The sequence below is a fragment of the Spermophilus citellus genome, assembly GCF_964194105.1.
Source record: "Spermophilus citellus genome assembly, chromosome: 9".
Classification (NCBI taxonomy): domain Eukaryota; kingdom Metazoa; phylum Chordata; class Mammalia; order Rodentia; family Sciuridae; genus Spermophilus; species Spermophilus citellus.
Window position 1 is genome coordinate 103455363 of NC_138191.1, and position 18071 is coordinate 103473433.

The 18071-nt window shown below is 48.1% G+C and overlaps 1 protein-coding gene across 1 annotated transcript; it reads right to left on the bottom strand.

The window, feature by feature from the left end:
- Nucleotides 1-1521: 1521 nt before the first annotated feature.
- On the bottom strand, nt 1522-16396 carry CYP4B1 (cytochrome P450 family 4 subfamily B member 1). Its single transcript, XM_081306895.1, has 12 exons — nt 16175-16396; nt 9447-9588; nt 9234-9278; nt 7867-7994; nt 6938-7062; nt 6518-6669; nt 6266-6372; nt 5354-5544; nt 3460-3593; nt 2631-2695; nt 2446-2528; nt 1522-2026 (listed from the first exon to the last, which is right to left on the bottom strand). Exons 1-12 carry the CDS (start codon nt 16352-16354, stop codon nt 1843-1845), a joined length of 1536 nt encoding a protein of 511 aa, XP_081163021.1. The 5' UTR covers nt 16355-16396; the 3' UTR covers nt 1522-1842.
- Nucleotides 16397-18071: the final 1675 nt, after the last annotated feature.

The window sequence follows — 18071 nt, forward strand, 5'->3', positions numbered from 1 at the left end:
TCCCTTATTTCCTTGAATCATTTTTAGTTCATGATGCCATACACAGACTTCCCTGGAGTCCTTCGCCTTCCCCAGTATCCTGTGCTCTGCTTCGCAGAAAGGGTTTCTCCCCAAGTTGCCTGAGCCAGGACCTCCGTCCTTGTTTCCTGACCTCCTAGGTCACTAAGCTGTTCAGTCCTGGTCTGAAGAGGGGCAGGAAAGGGCTGGACATTTGGTGCTTGACCAAGGGGATAGGAGAGAGTTGGGGCAGGAGAATGAGCAGGGAATGCTACAGGAGGAGGTTTAGTAGGTCCGCTGGTACCAGATGATACAGAAGGGTTCATGTTGGCCATACTCATAGAGCACAGGAAAATAGGAGCTCAGAATTCTGGGTTGCCAACCTTGGGCAGGTGTTCTAACCACAAGATTCCAAAAAAAGTGTGTTGCCAAAAATTTGACCCTGTTGCCTGCAAGTAACAGGCAAGAGCCAGGCTGATTCACATTCATATACCTGCCTCCCATGACACAAGCACAGAGATACTTGTGTAAACCACTCCTACACACCCATTGCCCACTCCACACTCTACACACACACACACACACACACACACACACACACACGCACACACACACGTGCGCATAGATGCCCAGGATTACAGGAGACAGAGGGTTATGTTTAGAGAACTAGATGGATTAACAAGAACTTAACTGTGCTGCCCAACAGTCCCAGCCTCCCTCTGCCCTCCCCGAGGTAGCCTCCCCTCCCCTCTGGCGCCAGAGCTCTCAGGTCAATCTTTCACAGACACCTACTGTCAGGGAGATTGGCAGTACTAGTAATGGAGTCTTGATCAACATATGCCTGAGTCAGGAGGCCCCAGCTCATTCCTTCTAGATAAGCATCACAGGTTCCTTCCCTTAATATTGAAATGGGATCACAGTCTCCTCCCATCAGGAGGGTCATCGACTCTGCTGACACCAGGTAACTGTCTGAGGGCTAAAGATCCAGAGATAAGGGAAGCAAATTGTGTTAAGCTTGGGTGCCACCCAGGGGTCATCATGTGGTTCCCAGTTTGAGGCCCTCCCCAAAAGTCTTTTGCAGCTTCATACCTCACCCATAACTCAACACCTGATTCAACAAGGACTTTCTTTCTCCCAGCAAGCCCCCCTCTAATGCCACTTTGCCACCTTCCCCAGCCTAACCCTGAATGCCTAGAGCACTGTGAGATACCACTGCTGAGAATGGCAGGGATGCCACAGGAATCCATCTCAGGAAGGACAGAGACACCCTGGAGAAACCATCTTCCAATTCCTCAGTGTTCATGGGGTGCGGGGGAGGGGGGGGTGTGCTTTAGAATTATCCATAATTTTTTTCAGTTTTTGTTAATGTGAATTTCTGTCATGTCTGTTATATTCCAACACACACACACACACACACACACACACACACACACACACACACAAAGAAACACATCTCAATGAAGGGACAATGCCCTGAGCCGTCCCTCCATCATGAATCCAGAGGCAGAGCTTCCAATGCAGTCACTGAGGCTGGAATGTGTGTTTTGTTACATTTTAGAACAATTGCCAATTATGGGACATAAATTTTCTCTAAGCAAGTAGGTGCTCACCAAGTGTTTGTTGAATGACTGAATCAGCTCTAGAATACATGCATAACAAGCATTTATACATACATGTTGATGTGGCACTCTCCTCTAGGAAGCTGTCTATGATAGTGTCTATTCCCCTTCCAAATTACAAGCCTCCAGAAGCCAGAGAGCCTCAACCACTCCACATCCAACCCAGAAGGCAGTGTCCGGGGAGAGCCCACTGCCAGGGTTATCTGGTTCCTGGTTCTCTGTAGAGCTACTTCCCAGGCCCACGGCCCAGAGACTTCAGGTGGAGATGGATACCATTCTTGGAGCGCAAGATCAGCTGGGACATCTTGATGGGCAACCGCGAGGGATCCAGAGAGAACTCAAAGCGGTGCAGACAGAGGGCCGTGACCACCTTCATCTCATTCATGGCAAACTGCTGTCCGATGCAGTTCCTACAGTGAACAGCACAAAGAGATTTTCTCCCTGGAGTGTTCAGATTGGTGAAATTCAGGACTCTTAGTAGCCAACAGAAATCAATAACTATTTTTGGTTGTGTAACTGGCTGGTGGATTGATTGATTTGGACTTAAGAAACAGATCTTGGGAGAATGATGAGGAGCCCAGGCTGAGTAGCTTTACACTGGGGATTCTGGTTTGAGGTCTCTCCTGGATGACTCACCCATCCCACCCACTTCCCTAGGACAGGAATACAATAGTAAGAAAATTCCCTGGAGTTTACCTGCATGATGGTACCCACAAACCCAGCATGGTTCCCCCTCATCATGAAGCACTCCATAATGACGCCTCCCCCATGATGTCCTCCACCCGCCTCCACAGCCTTGAGAGCCTGAAGATGCTGGGTCTCTTCCTACCTGGGCCCAGCTGAGAAGGGCATGAAGGCGAAGGGGTGGCGTCCAGTCATATTTTCAGGGGAAAAGCGCAGGGGATCAAAAACCTAAGGGATCAAGCTTTGTTTAAATATCCACCAGGTCCTGGCATAGTATAAGCCCCATACCCTCCCCCACCCAGTCTGACTTCAGGCCCAGAGCTGGAGTACCTCAGGGTCAGGCCACACTGCGCTGTTCCTATGGAGGGCATAGATGTGCAGAGAGATCAGGCTGCCTGTAGGTGGAACAGAGGCCTGGTGACAAGGTGTTCCTGGAGCAGCTAGGTCCCCTCCACATAAAGGCTAAATCCTCTACTATCCACTGCCAGTGACGGACAGCTTACGTTCACACTCACTCATCAAAGTACCTTGATCATCATCATGACTGGTGCCTATAGACCCAGCACTGGGCATGGTCCTGACACAGACATTGTGGAAAGAAAGAAAGAAGAAATGAACCCACCCTACCATAAAGTAGGACAGACAGGGTCTTAATATCCTTGCTGCTTTCAATGAACTCTCAGTAAGTTTATTATTCATAAGATTATGTTATCAATAGTAACAGCTACCAATCACTGGTATGTCCTACGTGTTTGGTTGGGTGGAGGTCTGCACACTCTTTACAGCGCCATCATGTATTGCTGTGTATGTTGTACACTGCACAACATCATAGTCTATGTGAATCTTGTCCCCTGAAGTTGTCTAGAACTCAACCTGGGTATGCACGGTGGTACTGGAGAGTCCTGATGAACATTGTCTCTTAAATCCTGACAACAACCTTGAAAAGTATTCTCCTCACCCCTATTTTACATAAGAGGAAATGGAGGCTTAGAGGTAGAGGAACTTATTCATATGTTATGAAGCTGGTTTGACCCAGGGCTCTGAATGCAAAGCCTGAGCTCTTTCCCTTTGGTGCAAAAATTTGACCAATAGTCTAGGAGGTTTCAGAAGAGGATCCAGAGGACTCTGATTCTACTCCCACAAACCCACCCCATCCCACCTGCAGGCAGCGAGCGACCATCCACAAAGTTGACAGGCTTGCTAAGCTGGCGGTACACCTGGGGCACAGGTGGGTAGAGACGGAAGCTCTCCTTGATGCACATAGTCAGGTAGGTCATCTTGCCCAGATCATCCCTGCCAGTAACAGAGGACACTTGGGAATGGGGGGTAGTAGAATCCTGGAAGAAGATAGACCCCAGCCCCAGCTTCCCACCTCACCACCACCATCCATCCAAGAGTCAGAGGGGGCACAAAAGCTCCAAGTGTCCAGCCAGATCAGACACAGTGTGGCCACTCAGCCCCAGCAATCTGGCCCCACTAGCTCCCATCCCCTCCTCATCTTTGCTGCTAGGAGAGGAAGGCACAATACCCTAGAAATGTATGCATCCAGCCATCAAAGACAAGGACAGATCTATGTACATATCTCAGGACCCCATCAAAGCCCCACAAGGGGCAATTCTGTAGGTTCTGCTAGTTTCCCCTGCAGACTTGGAACAGAAAGGACAGGAGTGTATTTTGATTGAATTAACCAACTGACATTCATGAATTGTTCAATGGGTACAGAATGATAAACTGACAAATGATACACACACACACACACACACACACACACACACACACACTACACATGCACACTTGGTCACCAGGAAGCCCAGACTCAAATGTGAGGTCTAACTATAACTACTGTGAAATATCTTATTACAGAGAGCCCCAAACCCCCAAGTTATTTTCCCTCTTATCCTGATTTTTCATTTGTTGTATTGTCTTATTGAATCCGTGTCCTCTAAGTTGCTTCAAGTTCTAAACAGGATGAAGGGAAAGCAGAATGTTTGAACTACCTGCCTCAGGGTATGCTCACGTGGTTGCCCAGCTGAAATCCTCCTTATAAAGTCAAGGTGAGCCCCACACCTTCCGATGCCTCTTTCCTCAATGTCCAGGCCTCTCAACCTTATTCCTCCCTCTGTTTTTCTCTAGCTTTTCAGTTATGTGAATTTGTCTCTAAAAACTTCCCAAGAACAGCAACTTGGCTTCTCCTCCTCTTCCCATTTGCCCCACATATACTACCTGGTACCTGGCTGGATACCCTGGAAAGTTCCAACATCCAACCAATAAAAATAAATAATAGAGTTTCTTCCAGGTCTCAGATCCTAGACTTATATATAGGTCAGACCCTTCTAGTGAACCCAAAGTTCCTCCATTGACTGGGCACTTTATGTACCTCTGCTATGTGCCTTGTCTGTTCGAGAGGCAGTTCAGGAGCCCATAAAGTTGAGGTGCCTGGCAGGACACAAAGGCCTGAGGGGAGGAGGCAGTTGGGGGAGAGGAGGCTGTGAGAGATTCCTAGAGATCATACTGCAAAAAGAGTTTGGGGCCAATCAGGTGTCGTGTTCAGGACTTCAGTCTTGAGCCAAGAAACAAGGCGGTACATTTGGAAGTTTTTAAGAGATGGAGTTTGGGAAACAGTTCTTCGTCCTTCACCAGAGGGAAAAGATGTAGGAGTCCGGAGACTGTGTACTACCACCCAAAGGCAGGTGACAAAGGCTGGCTCTCCCTACCGCCTTAGCCACTTCCTCCTCTTTCTCTCCCAGCCCTCCCTTCTCTGTCGAGGAACCCAGAAGGGTATTCATGTTCTACCAGCAGAGAAATTCAATTCATAAATATCAGCCTCTTATTGATAACTTTCTCTATGTGACACTGAAAAGGCTCCATTTGGGAGAAGTGGGCTGCAGGGTACATACACGCTCAGCCACCCACAAAAGCTATAGCACCAGAAGAAACAGGTCAGTCACCTCACCTCATCTCCAGGCACAGGACAGGATGGCACAGGACAGGATGGGCACAGCCTCTCCCTGGGTTGAGCACAACAGACTGGGCTCACTCTCAACCTTACTCACCACTGGAAGGAGTCCTTGTCCCCTAGGATCTCACGGACCTCCTCTCTACAGCGCTGCTGATGCTCAGGGTATAGGGCCATGCAGTAGAGAAACCAGGAGATGCCACTGGTGGTGGTGTCATGGCCTTCAAACATGAACGTGTCCACTTCAGCCCGGATGTCTGTGTCTGACAGCCTGAGCCCATTTTCATCCTGGGTTAAGGGGTAATGAGACAGCTCAAAGCACTTGAAGTAGATATTAAGCAGAAATTGAAACAGGAGTTATCAAATGCAGATATGGAGGAGAAAGTGAAAGCTGCTTTGCAGACTGGGAATTATGAACTTCCCATCTTCCAAGCCCAGCCTGGATGCCTCCTACTCCATGAAGCAATCTCCGATCTCTCTGACCAAATGACCTGTGACCTTACCCTACCCCAACTGTCAACTCTGCTCACTTGACACATGGAATGCCACCTGGCAGGGGAAGATATCTTTGTCAACATCCACCAACTCTACTAGACTGTAAGAACCTGGAGGGCAGGGCCAGGTCTTTCCCATCTCTATACCCTAGTGCAAAAACAGATTCAATGCAGGTGCTCAGTGAGTTTATAGATCAGAGAAATAAAGGACCAAAAGAATAAAGCCTAAATTCTAAGATTCTACAATGCCAAAATTCTTGGGGCTTTTAGAAGTCTAGAAATATCTTCAGGTTTCTACCATGTAACCCAAGCTCTCAGATCTCTGATGCCACAGCCCAGCCAGACACACCCTGAATATCTGCAGCTTTGTTGATATGTGTCATGGGACAAGGAGCAAGTTATATTTTCCAGGTAAAAAGGTAAGGAGTATTTAACAGCCTCTTCTGCTGGACAGCTGGCCCTAGGCAGAAGATCCCTCTGTGACCAGCTCTCAGTGGGGACAACTACATACTCACTTGTGCTTCCAAGAGAATATCCAGGAAGTCCAGGTGCTTCCTTTTCTGAATCTTCTCCCGCTCCTTCTCATCCTTCAGGGCTTCCTTCCGCTTCCTGATGACCTGGTCTGGGCCAGGAGCACAGGTTGTGCTGTTCCTGGGAACCCATCCTCTGCCCAAAAGGGAACTGAGGTCCTATAATAGGAAGCATGCAGAGGGGCTGGGAGGAAGAACCCAGGTTTCCTAGGAGTGGGCCCTGCAGGGAAGACCCACCTGTATGTTCATGGGCCATCTTGCAGGCCCGCAGGAAGCGGCGGCCATGTGGGGTGAGCCAGTAAATGAAGTCGTTGTGGTACTGGAAGGACTCGATGCGCTGCTGCATCAGTAGTGTGAGGTCACTAACTGCCAAGTAGTAGTTGTTGTCCCTGCACAGCAGAGGGTGCACGGAGGGCAGAGCCCTGAGCAGCTCCCTTCCAAGCATCTGGCCCAAGCACAGCACCTCCTACTCTTGCCCTCCTTTACCCTTAACCCTCCTCTCTAAAGCAAGCACCAGCAAGGCCTGGCTCATCCCAACAGGGCAATAGGACAGGACACAATTTGTTCTTCAATCTGGGCCTAGGAGCCCTGCCAACTTTCCCCTCTGAGCTAGCTTGGGATAGGAATTAGGGGGCCAACCCCAAAGTGTCTGCTGACCTTTGGCACAGGCCTTTCTCTCCTTTTCCAAAGGTGCATTTCATGAGTGTATCCAGTGCCATGTGGCCCACATCACAGAAGATGTCAAAGCTCTTATCCTCAAGAGCCTTTTTCTCCCATTTGTCCTGGAACCCAAAAATGGGAGACAATGTGGGGGTCAGCTGGGATGGATGCCCCTCTCTCCCCTTTAGGACTTATAGCCTCCCTTCTGCCACCAAGCTCCCCTCTATGTGCACTCCCAGTCCCTGCCCTGCCCTGCGTGCTACTGGATTATGGGGTTTGGCAGCCTCTGGGCATCAGGTCTATAATGCAGGACCAGGAGGCAGATCTTGCATACTTTCTCCCAGTCAGGGCAGCCTATGAGGGAACAGGTGTGCCAAAAGGTGGCGAGATCCCCAGCACACCTGCAGCACACCTGTGCACATCAGGCCTGCAGTAATGCTGGAGAGGAGTTTCCTACAAATTCTCCAGCCCTGAGACCCTAAGCTGACTTGATATCCCTCTTAGAGATAAGTTGTAGCCACATCAGTGATAGGAACTGTGATGAGCAGAGAACGAAAAGGAGACACTTTAGATGTGAAGGGCTTTCCTGATACTCTCAAATATAAGCAGCCCTCAACTCTGCTCCAGTAAGCCTTTTATTGGTGCCTCCAAGAGCCTTTTGGTCTGACAAGAAAGAGGGCTGGATCTCCTGATGGAGACAAAACCAGGGCTACCTGGACCCTGGGGGTTTTAGCACCTAGCCAGCAGTGTCATGCAACAGGAGGGCAGCAGAGCAGGGCATTGGTATTGCAGGCAGAAGGTAGACTCAGGGACTTAGGGGATCTCCCAGCTACAGAGCACCACCTGCCCTCCCCCAGGGCAAAATGAGGGTACAGGGGGCTAGCCCATCAGCCCACAGCTCCAGGAGCCTGCCATGGGGAGCTCACCAGCATGGCATGTGCGCATTCAGCAAACACAGCTACATAAGGCTTCAGCACATCATAATGGAAGCCAGGTGTGAGCAGCTTGCGGTGCTGGAACCACTTGGGCCCATGAAGAACCAGCAGGCCTTTCCCTGAGAGGAGATTAAAGATGGAAGGCTGGTGAATTCAGGCAATCCTGCTCCAAACCTAGCACCCTGGGATCAAGCACTCCCCATTTCCCATCCCCAGCCTGAAACCCTCTAGGGTGGGCCACTAAAAGACAAGGTATTACCCTCTGTACCCCCACCAACTAGGCACACAGAGGCAGAAGAAATTCTTGACGAAGTAAGCTTCTTCTTCAGGGCAAGATGGCCCAGCTTCTGCCCCTCAGCAGCACTTACAAAACCAGGACTCATAGAACACTGAGCTCACACAAAGGAGATTTGGCCCCCTAGGGACAGCCAGGCAGGAGAGAAGCTGGCTGGGCCTTGGCTCTCAGCTGCTGGGACTGTGGCCACAGCTTCAAGACCTGGGGGACAAGCTGCCATGTCTGTGTTTTGTGGCCTCAGGTGGAACCTTATCCTCCTTCCCCCTGCCCCCCACCACACACACATACCCAGCCATGGAAATGCATTCCTATCTTCAAAACTGCATCTCATTTTCCTAAGCCTTTTGTCTTTTCTTTTTATCCTCCCTTTGATAGTTAAAAATAGAGTAATAATCACTGAAATCCGCAAAAAAAAAAAAAGACTTCCCTGTGTTACTCTGTGAGTCAATAGTGTTGAGACTGTTTTCTTCCTCTTGCCCTGCTCTTCTCAGCTCCAGGAAGGTGCTGATCATAAGTAAAAAGACTTTGGAGAAGCATATGGCCTTGGTTCAAGAACACTCAATGTCTCCCACCTAATCTCAACATCAACCCACAGTCCTCGTGCTGATAACAAAGGTAACCAACCCTCCCTGCCGAGCCTCATCTCCGAATTGAGGTCTACTTTCCAGTCACCCAGAGCTCTTAGCCTCTGGTGACACCAGCCATGGTCCTACTAGTATAACTTTCCTCTGAACTTTGCCCCAGAGAGCACTATCTACTAAAATGTCCTATAGAGCAACTCTAGAGCCACTTTCATCATGCCCACACATATCCCAGAGCCCTACCCCTGCCTGGAAAGGAAGCAATATGGCAGGCCCAATAAAGGAGGTCCTGGCCCCACTTCCCTGCCAGCCAAGAGCTTTCCTGCTCCTCCCACTGAGCAGCTGAGCCAGAACAGACACATTGGGGGCTGGCCTGTCCAACTGATAGGATCAATGACTCAGTGAGGCAGACAGGGCCAGATCCTGGCCACCCAGCACAAAGGGTGAGAAAGGAAAGGAAGGGAAGGCAGGTGCTCACTCACCAATCCACTGGAGAAAGAAATCGTACACATCCGGGGCCTTAGGGTCTGCAATAGAAGTAGAAGTCGGTCAAGCAGGGATGGGGGTTCCCAGAGGAGGCTCACTGATGAATGGGGTTGGGACCTTCACCATCCTCTTCCCAGACTTAGGACAGATGCCCAGGCTCTGAGCCCTCTGCTTTCAGAAAGCCCCACCCTCTCCTTGAGGTACCTTACCCCCACGGCTGTACACAGCTTTGGCATAGTCAGGTTCATAGATGTTCAGGAAGCCAAGGAACTGTCCCAACCAGAGTTGGTGGGCATAAGGGAACTGGTGGGTCCAGGATACCACCCTTTCCAGGAAGTCTGTCTGCTTAGCCTGAAATGGTAATAGAAGGTCAGGAACCCAGCGTCACTAGCCAGGCCCTAGGTTGCTAGGCAGAGAAGAGAGGAGGCAGCCCACGCAGCTGGGGGCTCTCTCCTCACTCCTCTGCACACTCTCTCCTCAACAGCTGGATGCAGTGTCTCCTCCAGCCCCTCAGCCACTGCCTTAAGTCCAGGGATCCTTGTCTGATCCAAGTCACCACCTCCACAGATCCTGAGGATTGGGCCTATTTTGGTCACCAGCCATCAGCTGTGCCTTCTCTGGGGTTCCTCTCCTCCCATGGCCCCTGAAGTTTGGTGTATTCTCCCCCAGAGGTTCATCCTTCAGGATCCTGAGTTCAACCCAAGATGGTTGTAAGAATTCTCATCACCCTCGAGCACACATTGCCAAAAAACACAAAGTGAGGGAAAGGTGAGCTACTGGAGACCTAAATTGACCAAATTGTGTGCATGTACAAATACATAACAATGAGTCATCCCACTATTATATATAATTACAATGCCAATAAAAATATTTTGTATATATATTATATATACATATATAATATATATTCAATCAAATAAAACCCCACAAAGTGATAAAAATCATCTTTACCTACAATTAAGAGGGAAAATTCTAGTTTGCCTTTCAAGCTCTTATTCCTAGAAGTATTCCTTTTCCTCGTGTCTCTTATTTTTCCATCCACCCTCCTAGGTTTTCCTTATCAACTTTCTGATCACCAGGGCCACTTCCTTTTTCCCCATTCTCCCAGGTCCAGGAAGCCAAATTGGATGTGGCAGATAAAGGCTTAAGTCACAGAAAAGCCAGACTCATAGTATCCCAGCACTGAAAAGAGCCTATGGCTGATCTGGTTCATCTGCACCCCATTTCCCTCCTTATCAACCATGCTTGTGTCCTTCAGCATCCCTGCCACAGACAGGAGACCCTGACCTCATGCTGACCCTGACTTCAAGTCACAGTCAACTTGCCGTAGACTCCCTGTGCCACCGATTGCCCCAGGAACCTAGGTGGAGTGAGGACAGCTCCCAGCACTTTGCCCCAAACCTGCATCTGCAGCCCCTCCAAGAGTTCTGGGATGTCTTCCTTCTGGGGCACATATGGCTGCTGGCCAGTTCTCGGTTATACAACAGGTTGCATCAGACTTCTCCTCAGATTCCCTGAGCTAAGACATTTACTCGTAACTCTGGGACAGTTTGTTTTTCTCCAGAAGGAAGGAAGCAGGGGGAAATCAGGATATGGAGATAATTCACTGAACCTAGCTCCCCAGCCCCACCCCCCTCATCCTCTCATTTGCACTCCTTGTTGACCCTATAAGGAATGAACAATAGGAGGGACTGGGAAAAGCAAGCATTAGTTATCCCTCCCTGCTCTACTCCCCAAGAGTCCTGAATAGGTTTTGTTCCAAGAATCAGATCAGAAGAGGACATCAATATTGCCTAGTCAAACTATGACCTCTTTTTATAGGTGGAAACAGCCCAAAGTCCAAAGGGAATTGATGTGGGAAAGGTCCCACAAAAGTCAGAGTCAAACAAGAATCATGACTGAGGCTCTTCCTGCTGTCTTTCTTGTTAATAAGACTTCTTAGGCCACCAGACAGTTGTCCTGAAGCTTAGTGGGAGAGTGTCCAAAGAAAAAACTACCTGCTTCTCCAATCTACTGTAGCCACAGAGCTCCCAGGTTCTCTCTTTAGAATCAAAATAAATCTGTTTACAAAATGGTGAGGACATTTAAAAAAAAAAAAAGTCGGAAGGGTAGAAAACAGAGATTTCCTCTTCCCCAGCAAGTTGCAACCTTCTGAATACAGGTCATGTTGATCTCAGACTCTAAATATCACAAGTTGCCTGGCCTCAGACCTCCACCCTGTGAGTATCTCTACGTGTGAGAGCTCAGACACCTCTAGCAACAGGAAACTTACTGCTTTTCAATGCAACCATATTCGGGGCTGTCAAAATTCTTAACAAGACTTCTTAGTCACTGGACTGAAAGTCACCTGCCTGGAACCTTTCCCATGCGTCTCTGCTCTACTCTCTGGAACTACTTAGATCCATGTTTTGGATGAATGAATAAAACTTAATTGGTGACTTAATTCAGGGGAGCAAAGCCATTCACACACAGGCTGAGCAGCAATGGCAACATCCCCTTGGGACTATTAAGCATCTCTTGGGTCCCTTGATATCCTGTTGTCTTAGGTGGTTTTTTTGTTTATCTGTTTGTTTGGTGATGCTGGAAACTGAACCCAGGGCCTTGGGCATTGGAGGCAGGCACTCTACCAACTGAGCTATATCCCCATCCCATCTTAGGTGTTCAGAAGTCTCTACATGATATCCTCCAGGACCCTCAAACCCAGCATTTTGAAACTCAAGTGCACACATACGTTTATACATATCATGTTTTCCCCAAAAATCTGTACCTAGCCCCATCCCATGGAATGGAACCACTACCCATCTCAATGCTAACCAGGAATATGAAATATGATTTCTTTCCATGGTTGATAGTGACAGCAGGGTCCCTGCTATCCTGTGCGGAATCTGTCCCCCATCACTGCAGGTTCTACAAGTGACTTTTACAGTGGAATTGGCAAAACAGAGCTAATAAAACCACATGTAGCAGCTCCAGGGAGGAATCTCCCACCATGAAACTCTCCAAATCCAGTACCCAAGGGTCCCACACCCTAACATGGATATGTGCTGCCAGCCCTGAGCCTCTTCTTCCTGGGTCTCAGATCCATGCATATTTGAATTTGACAGAAATTCATTTCTCTGGTTACAGTCCTCCAAATCCCATCCATGTGGCTCAACGGATCCTTTTCTCTCTAACTAATATTGCCAAATCCCACTATGATTGAGATGGATGGATACCTCAATTTAACAAAGCTCCAAGGGCAATCTTTGTCCCCTTTTCCTAGTGGTAAAGGGGACTTCACTGATACCTTCACATCTGTGGCAGAGGCCTTGATGCCCCTCTCCTTTGCCCACCGTGCCCAGACCTGGCCTATTCTACCCCTCATTCCGCTCCATTCCACTAACTGCCTCCTCAGCATCTGTCTAGATTATCTCCACCTAACCTTCCTGGCTCCCAATTTGCCCTGCACCTGACCTTCCTATCCACCATTTTCCCACCACCCTGGCCCCTCGCCTCCTATTTGCCTTCCACCCTGGCCTCTCGGCCTCCTGTTTGGTCTCTGTCAATCTATGCACCACAGCTTTGTAATTTTTCTCAAACACAAGTCCAACCTCAGTCATTCCCTTGCTTCAATGGCTCGTATGTACACGACCTGCCTTTGCCCCCACTTGTCTCATCCTCTCTATTATGTCCTTGCTCTCACCTTCCAGAAATGCTGAGCTACTGACACAGGCACATACTAGAATTCAAAAATTAAATTAATAATCCCAGTGATTCAGTAGGCTGAGGCAGGATCACAAGTTCAAAACTAACCTCAGCAACTTAGTGAGACCTTATTTCAAAAATAAAAAAATTAAAAGGGCTGTGAATGTGGCTTAGTTGTTGAGAGCTTCTGGGTTCAATCCCCAGTACAAAAAAAAAATCAAATTAACATCCTAAACTCACAGTGCTCTTTCCAGCATCTATGCCTATACCCAGGTAGCCTCTTCTGTCTCTCCTTCTGCATTTCCATGAACTTCTGCCTCCAGACCTTGTAAGAGTCACCTCAATATCACCTCCCTGGACCTATTCTGACTCCCAAGCTGAGAGGTCCCTTCTCTCATCCCTAGGACCCATAAAAATGTGCTGTGTTATCCATCTCTCCCTCAGATCCAGTTCCTTTAGTCTTCACCCTCCCATCTCAGCATAGGATCAGACGTGGAGTTGTTGGTCAAATGTTTGTTGCTCGGGAAAAGAAAGACCAAAGACTGGATTTATTTGGAAGGAAAGAGGAGGACAAAGGAAGCAAATATCTTGGGGTGTTTTGCATCAAAAAAAATCTCTCTACAATAATTTTACAGTAGACATCTATCTGCTATCTTAGCAGCTTGCTAAGACTCCATACTGTATTCCTTTTGATATTCTTCTAACTCCAACACAGCAAGTTGAAGGTGATATCTCCATTTTATCAAGAAGAAAATGGAAGCATAGAGAGGGGAGTGATTTACCCAATAGGGCACAGCAAGGGCCCATTGTCAGTGTTTGCTGAATAAAATGAGCCAGGGTCTTCACTAACCCATCCAGGGTCTATTCCAAGGACTATTCCAGTGATGGGCAGGGCCAGGGGAAAGGTCTCAGGGATCTCAGGGGATTACCTGCCCTTGGACTGGAAACAGGCATGCTCCCCTCCACACATGCACACATTTGATTTGTCAGCTCCTCCCAGAAACCCCAACCGTAGATCCACAATTAACAGCTAATATGTGCAAAGTCTTCCTTACGCCCCAGAGCAGAATAAGAGGCACTCTACAATAGGAACTGACCTATCCCAACAAGACACATTCTAAGAACTGAGTAGGATAAAAGGTAGACACTCCAGGGCCTCATGATTGGAGACCAAAAAGGGAGAAGCCCATCCTGATGGACAACTCCATACACCCTTCAACCACCAATCCTCTTCCTTTCCTTCCCACTCCCATCTGCACCAAGTCTAGGAATCAAACTTGCAGTTACTTTTTATGGATCAATCATGTCCTGATTTAAAATGCAGGAGTCCAGGGCCCAGCCTTAACTCAATTTCTGAGCCATTGTATGGATTTAGGCAAATATTTTTCCCCCTCTGAATCTCAACTTCCTCATCTTTACACTAGGGAAACTAATCCTTCCCCCTCCCCACCCTCCCTATTTCTCAGGTTCAGGTGTGGATCCAGACAACATCAGAGGTGCCAAGCACTGAAGGCGCACAGTGGTTCTATGCCTTCCATGGTTCCCCAGGAAACCTTTCTAATGTTTAGGAGCAACCACCCGTTTGATCTTTACATGCCGTTCCTAGTGTCAAGCAAAAGCCCTTTAGGTGGTTGTTTTGGAGATGGAGAAGCCAGGCCTGGGCTCTTTTCCAGTCCTCCTCACACTCCCAAGTTTCAGGAGAGGGGGAGGTTAGGAGAGAAGAGGACAGTCAGCTGTGGCATAGAGTTCTAAAGAGGACAAGATCCCTGTCCTGGGGAAGCCCGCTATGAGAGCAAACCTAATTCTGATGGAAGCAGGGAGAATTGGGGATGGAAGGGGAATTGAAAGTCTCCCTAAATGTCTCTCATATTCACTTCATGAGGGTTAGACCTCAACCTTCTCATGACCGTCCTTCCATACTTGGCAAAGATTCTACCAAGCCCTCCTGACCCCTCCATGTATCATATCTCTCTCTCTCTCTCTCTCTCTCTCTCTCTCTTTTGCCTCTTCAAATACTCCTCACTAGTTTCCAATATTCCCTATTGTTTCATTTGATGATGGCTGGTCTGTGCCAGGCATTGTGCTGAACCTTGAGATCCTAGGGATGAATCAGAACAGATCTCTATCCTCCAGAGGTCACAGACTGAAGGGAAAGATGGGAAATTACTGAGACAAAAAGAATGGACCTAATGTGGAATACTGGGGAGGCACTTCACCCAGGGCTCCGGTGTCTGCTTTCCCCTCTAGATAGTAATTTCCATGAGAGCCTGGGCAGGGTCTGGTTTTCTCCCCAACCCACATTTATTTTTTCCTAGTTGTCCCCAGGATGCACATAAGTTACTAGGCTATCTCCAAAAGATTATCTAGAGGCAAGAATAAGCCTTGAGGTCAAGCTCATTTCTGGAGTCAGTAGTAGAAGAGAGGCAATTCCCTAAATAGAAGATGAGGAAAGAGGATTTAAGAGGTAAAAGGAAAAAATATGTCCCTGAGCCCTAATCTCTGGCATCTACACCTGGGCTCCCAAACTTGGCTGCAGATTAAATCACTTCTGGAGGTTTTTAAACTCAGATTCCTGGTCCCGATCTGACAAATTAGAATCTCCAGGTGCTGGAAACCCACAAATCTGCTTCTCCCAGTGATTCCACTTCCCTACCTTGTGTTTAGAAATGTCTGATCTAGATCCTCATGACAGAAGACATTCCTAAAAGCGGGTACTATGATGGTCCCCACCACACCGCAATAATGAGAGGATGAGCCAGGATCTAAACCCATGAAGATGCCATGCCTCCTCCGTGTCCCATCACCAAAATTTAGACCCTCTGGGAGGTCTCTCATGGCATTGCTTATCTCTGCCTCTTTCATTTTCTGCCTTAGAAATGGAAATTTTTATGCTGCATAGAGCAAAGAGGATAACGATGACGCTCTAAACCTGACAGCCTAGTTCTAGGGCACTGTCAGGGGCTTTGGTTCCTTTCCTATGCCATCGCCGAGCCTTTGGTACAGCCGGGTCTGAACCTTGAGCCTCACAATGGTGGAAGTAGTCTGTAACCTGAGATGTTCCCAATGTGAAGTGCTCATTCCTTCTGAAGCCACCTTCAAAGGCATGAATGAGGAAGCAGTCCCAGTAGGAAAGCTGAACAGAAATCACGCCCCTTGCCTAAGCTGAAGGTCTCCCACCCCAGCCCCCTAGGGGATTAGGCCTGATTCTCTGAAGAAAGGGAGCTGCCTCCTTTCTCTACCCTTCCCCACATACCTGAAGAGCATGCCCAAAGAGCCAATGGGTGGGGGGCCCTGAGAAGCTTTCCATAGCCCTGGCCAACTTCTGCCTCCGCAGCAGCAGGCAAAGGAGCTTGAGGAACACGATGACCAAGATCACTCCAGACACCCATAGGCTCAGTCGGGAGAAGCTCAGGGACAGAAAGCTGGGCACCATGATTACAGTTGCAGCACCCAGTCCAGCCTGCCTCCAGTTGCTTCTGGGTTCTCTTTTATTCTGGATCCAGGCATCCAGCCAGTTCCCACCCCCAGCCACACCCTGCAGCCAACAGTAGTCCAGATTGGGCTGAGTGCCAAAGGGTGGAGACAACAATCTCAAAAGTTGTGAACAACAGAAGAGAATACCTAGCTGACTTCTCCCAAAACTTGACTGAAGAGAAACTAGGTAGTAGGCTCAAAAAAAAAAAAAAAAAAAAAAAAAAAAAAAAAAAAAAACAGGCAATGGGCATCCCACCTTGCAGGAGCAAACAAAAGGTGAATCATGGTGCATAACATTGGCATAAAAACTCCCTTTTCCCACAAGCACCTTGTATGTTTCCAGGACTTTGTACACACTGTTCTCAATTCACCCAGAAAACAAGATTGTAGGTGCTTGCTCTTTATACCGATTTCCCAGATAATGAAATCAAGACTCAGCTTGCCTGTGCTTGCTTATAAGAAAGTTTCCACTGTCCCCTTCAACGTGGCCCCCGGACAGACTTGTACTTTTGTCAGGCCCATAATGCTTTGGGTCCTTTTTTGTGAGGCAACTTTATGGATGAGATTCCACCCACAGAAGAGAGATCCTGAGACAGAAGAGAGCCATCTGTACCCCCAAAAAAAACATAGAACAAATGTGACATTTAAGAACATAGCATATCATCCTTTCAGGATGATTAAGGGAGTTCATCAGATGCAATCCCTCTTGGATGGATAGAGCTACTTAGGCCCAGAAATGGGTAGGGAAATATCCAAAGTTGCACAACAAGGCAGTGGCCACCCCCCAATATCCTAGTCCAGGGTTCTGTTGAAGAGCAAGCGTGGCCCAAGCACCTCTTGCTTCTTCCTCCAATGTTGGCTTGTATTAATCAGGGCCCCAGCAGCACACAGAATTCACTGTGGATGTTTTAGATGAAGAGTAGGCAGAGTTAAGGCATCAAACAAGATATGCTGTAGCATCCTGAGACTAGCAACAACAGGAAATCCGTCCACCCTCCCAGGCTGGAGGAACAGTGTTTCCAGAGCCTGGTGGAAGCTAGATTTATGAGGAAAAAAAGTATTATCAGAGAAGTGATGCTGGAACTGGAAAGAAAGAGAGAAAAAAATGTTCCAAACCCTTTCCTCTCCCACCTTCCAGTCTTTCCCAAACAGAAATGAGATGATAAGGGATCCTGGGGAAGTCAGTCTGTGGAAGTCAGATTGCCAGCAGGAACAGAAGAGAAAAGACTGAGTGGGGCAGGGAGGTGTCAAGGAGCAAATGAGAACACAGGTGGACTGGGAACTCAAGAACTCAGGGCACAGACGGCAGGTACCGACCTAGAGGAGAGTGAGGTGTCTACATGGCCTCCTCATCCATTCTGGCAGAGAAGATCAAGCCTACTCCCAGTTGGGAAGAGTGTATCCAGAGCGTACCCACAGGCAGAAAAGGCAAAAAGAGACTACAATGAATGGAAATCCAAAAGTGTATTCTCCATTAATCTGCCACACTTCCACAAATTCCACAGTTATTCTTCAATTTATTGGACTAAAACAATAAAACACTCATTTTAAATGAGTGCCCCATTTAAAATGCAAGTCATCCAGGTCAGAGAATAAGGGAACATGATAAGCTAACTGCAGACTTTCATACTTTATAGTAAATTCATTTATCAGCCTGGCAGTGTAATAAAAGAAGT

Bases quoted from the DNA above. Each gene is read 5' to 3' on its own strand.
- CYP4B1 (XM_081306895.1), bottom strand. From the start codon at position 16,354: ATGGTGCCCAGCTTTCTGTCCCTGAGCTTCTCCCGACTGAGCCTATGG. The intron at 7,995-9,233 runs GTGAGTGAGCAC...ATCTCCTCTCAG, and splicing joins TTTCTTTCTCCAGTGGATTG to GGAAAGGCCTGCTGGTTCTT. The intron at 2,696-3,459 runs GTGGGATGGGGT...TTCCACCTACAG, and splicing joins TGGTCGCTCGCTGCCTGCAG to GCAGCCTGATCTCTCTGCAC.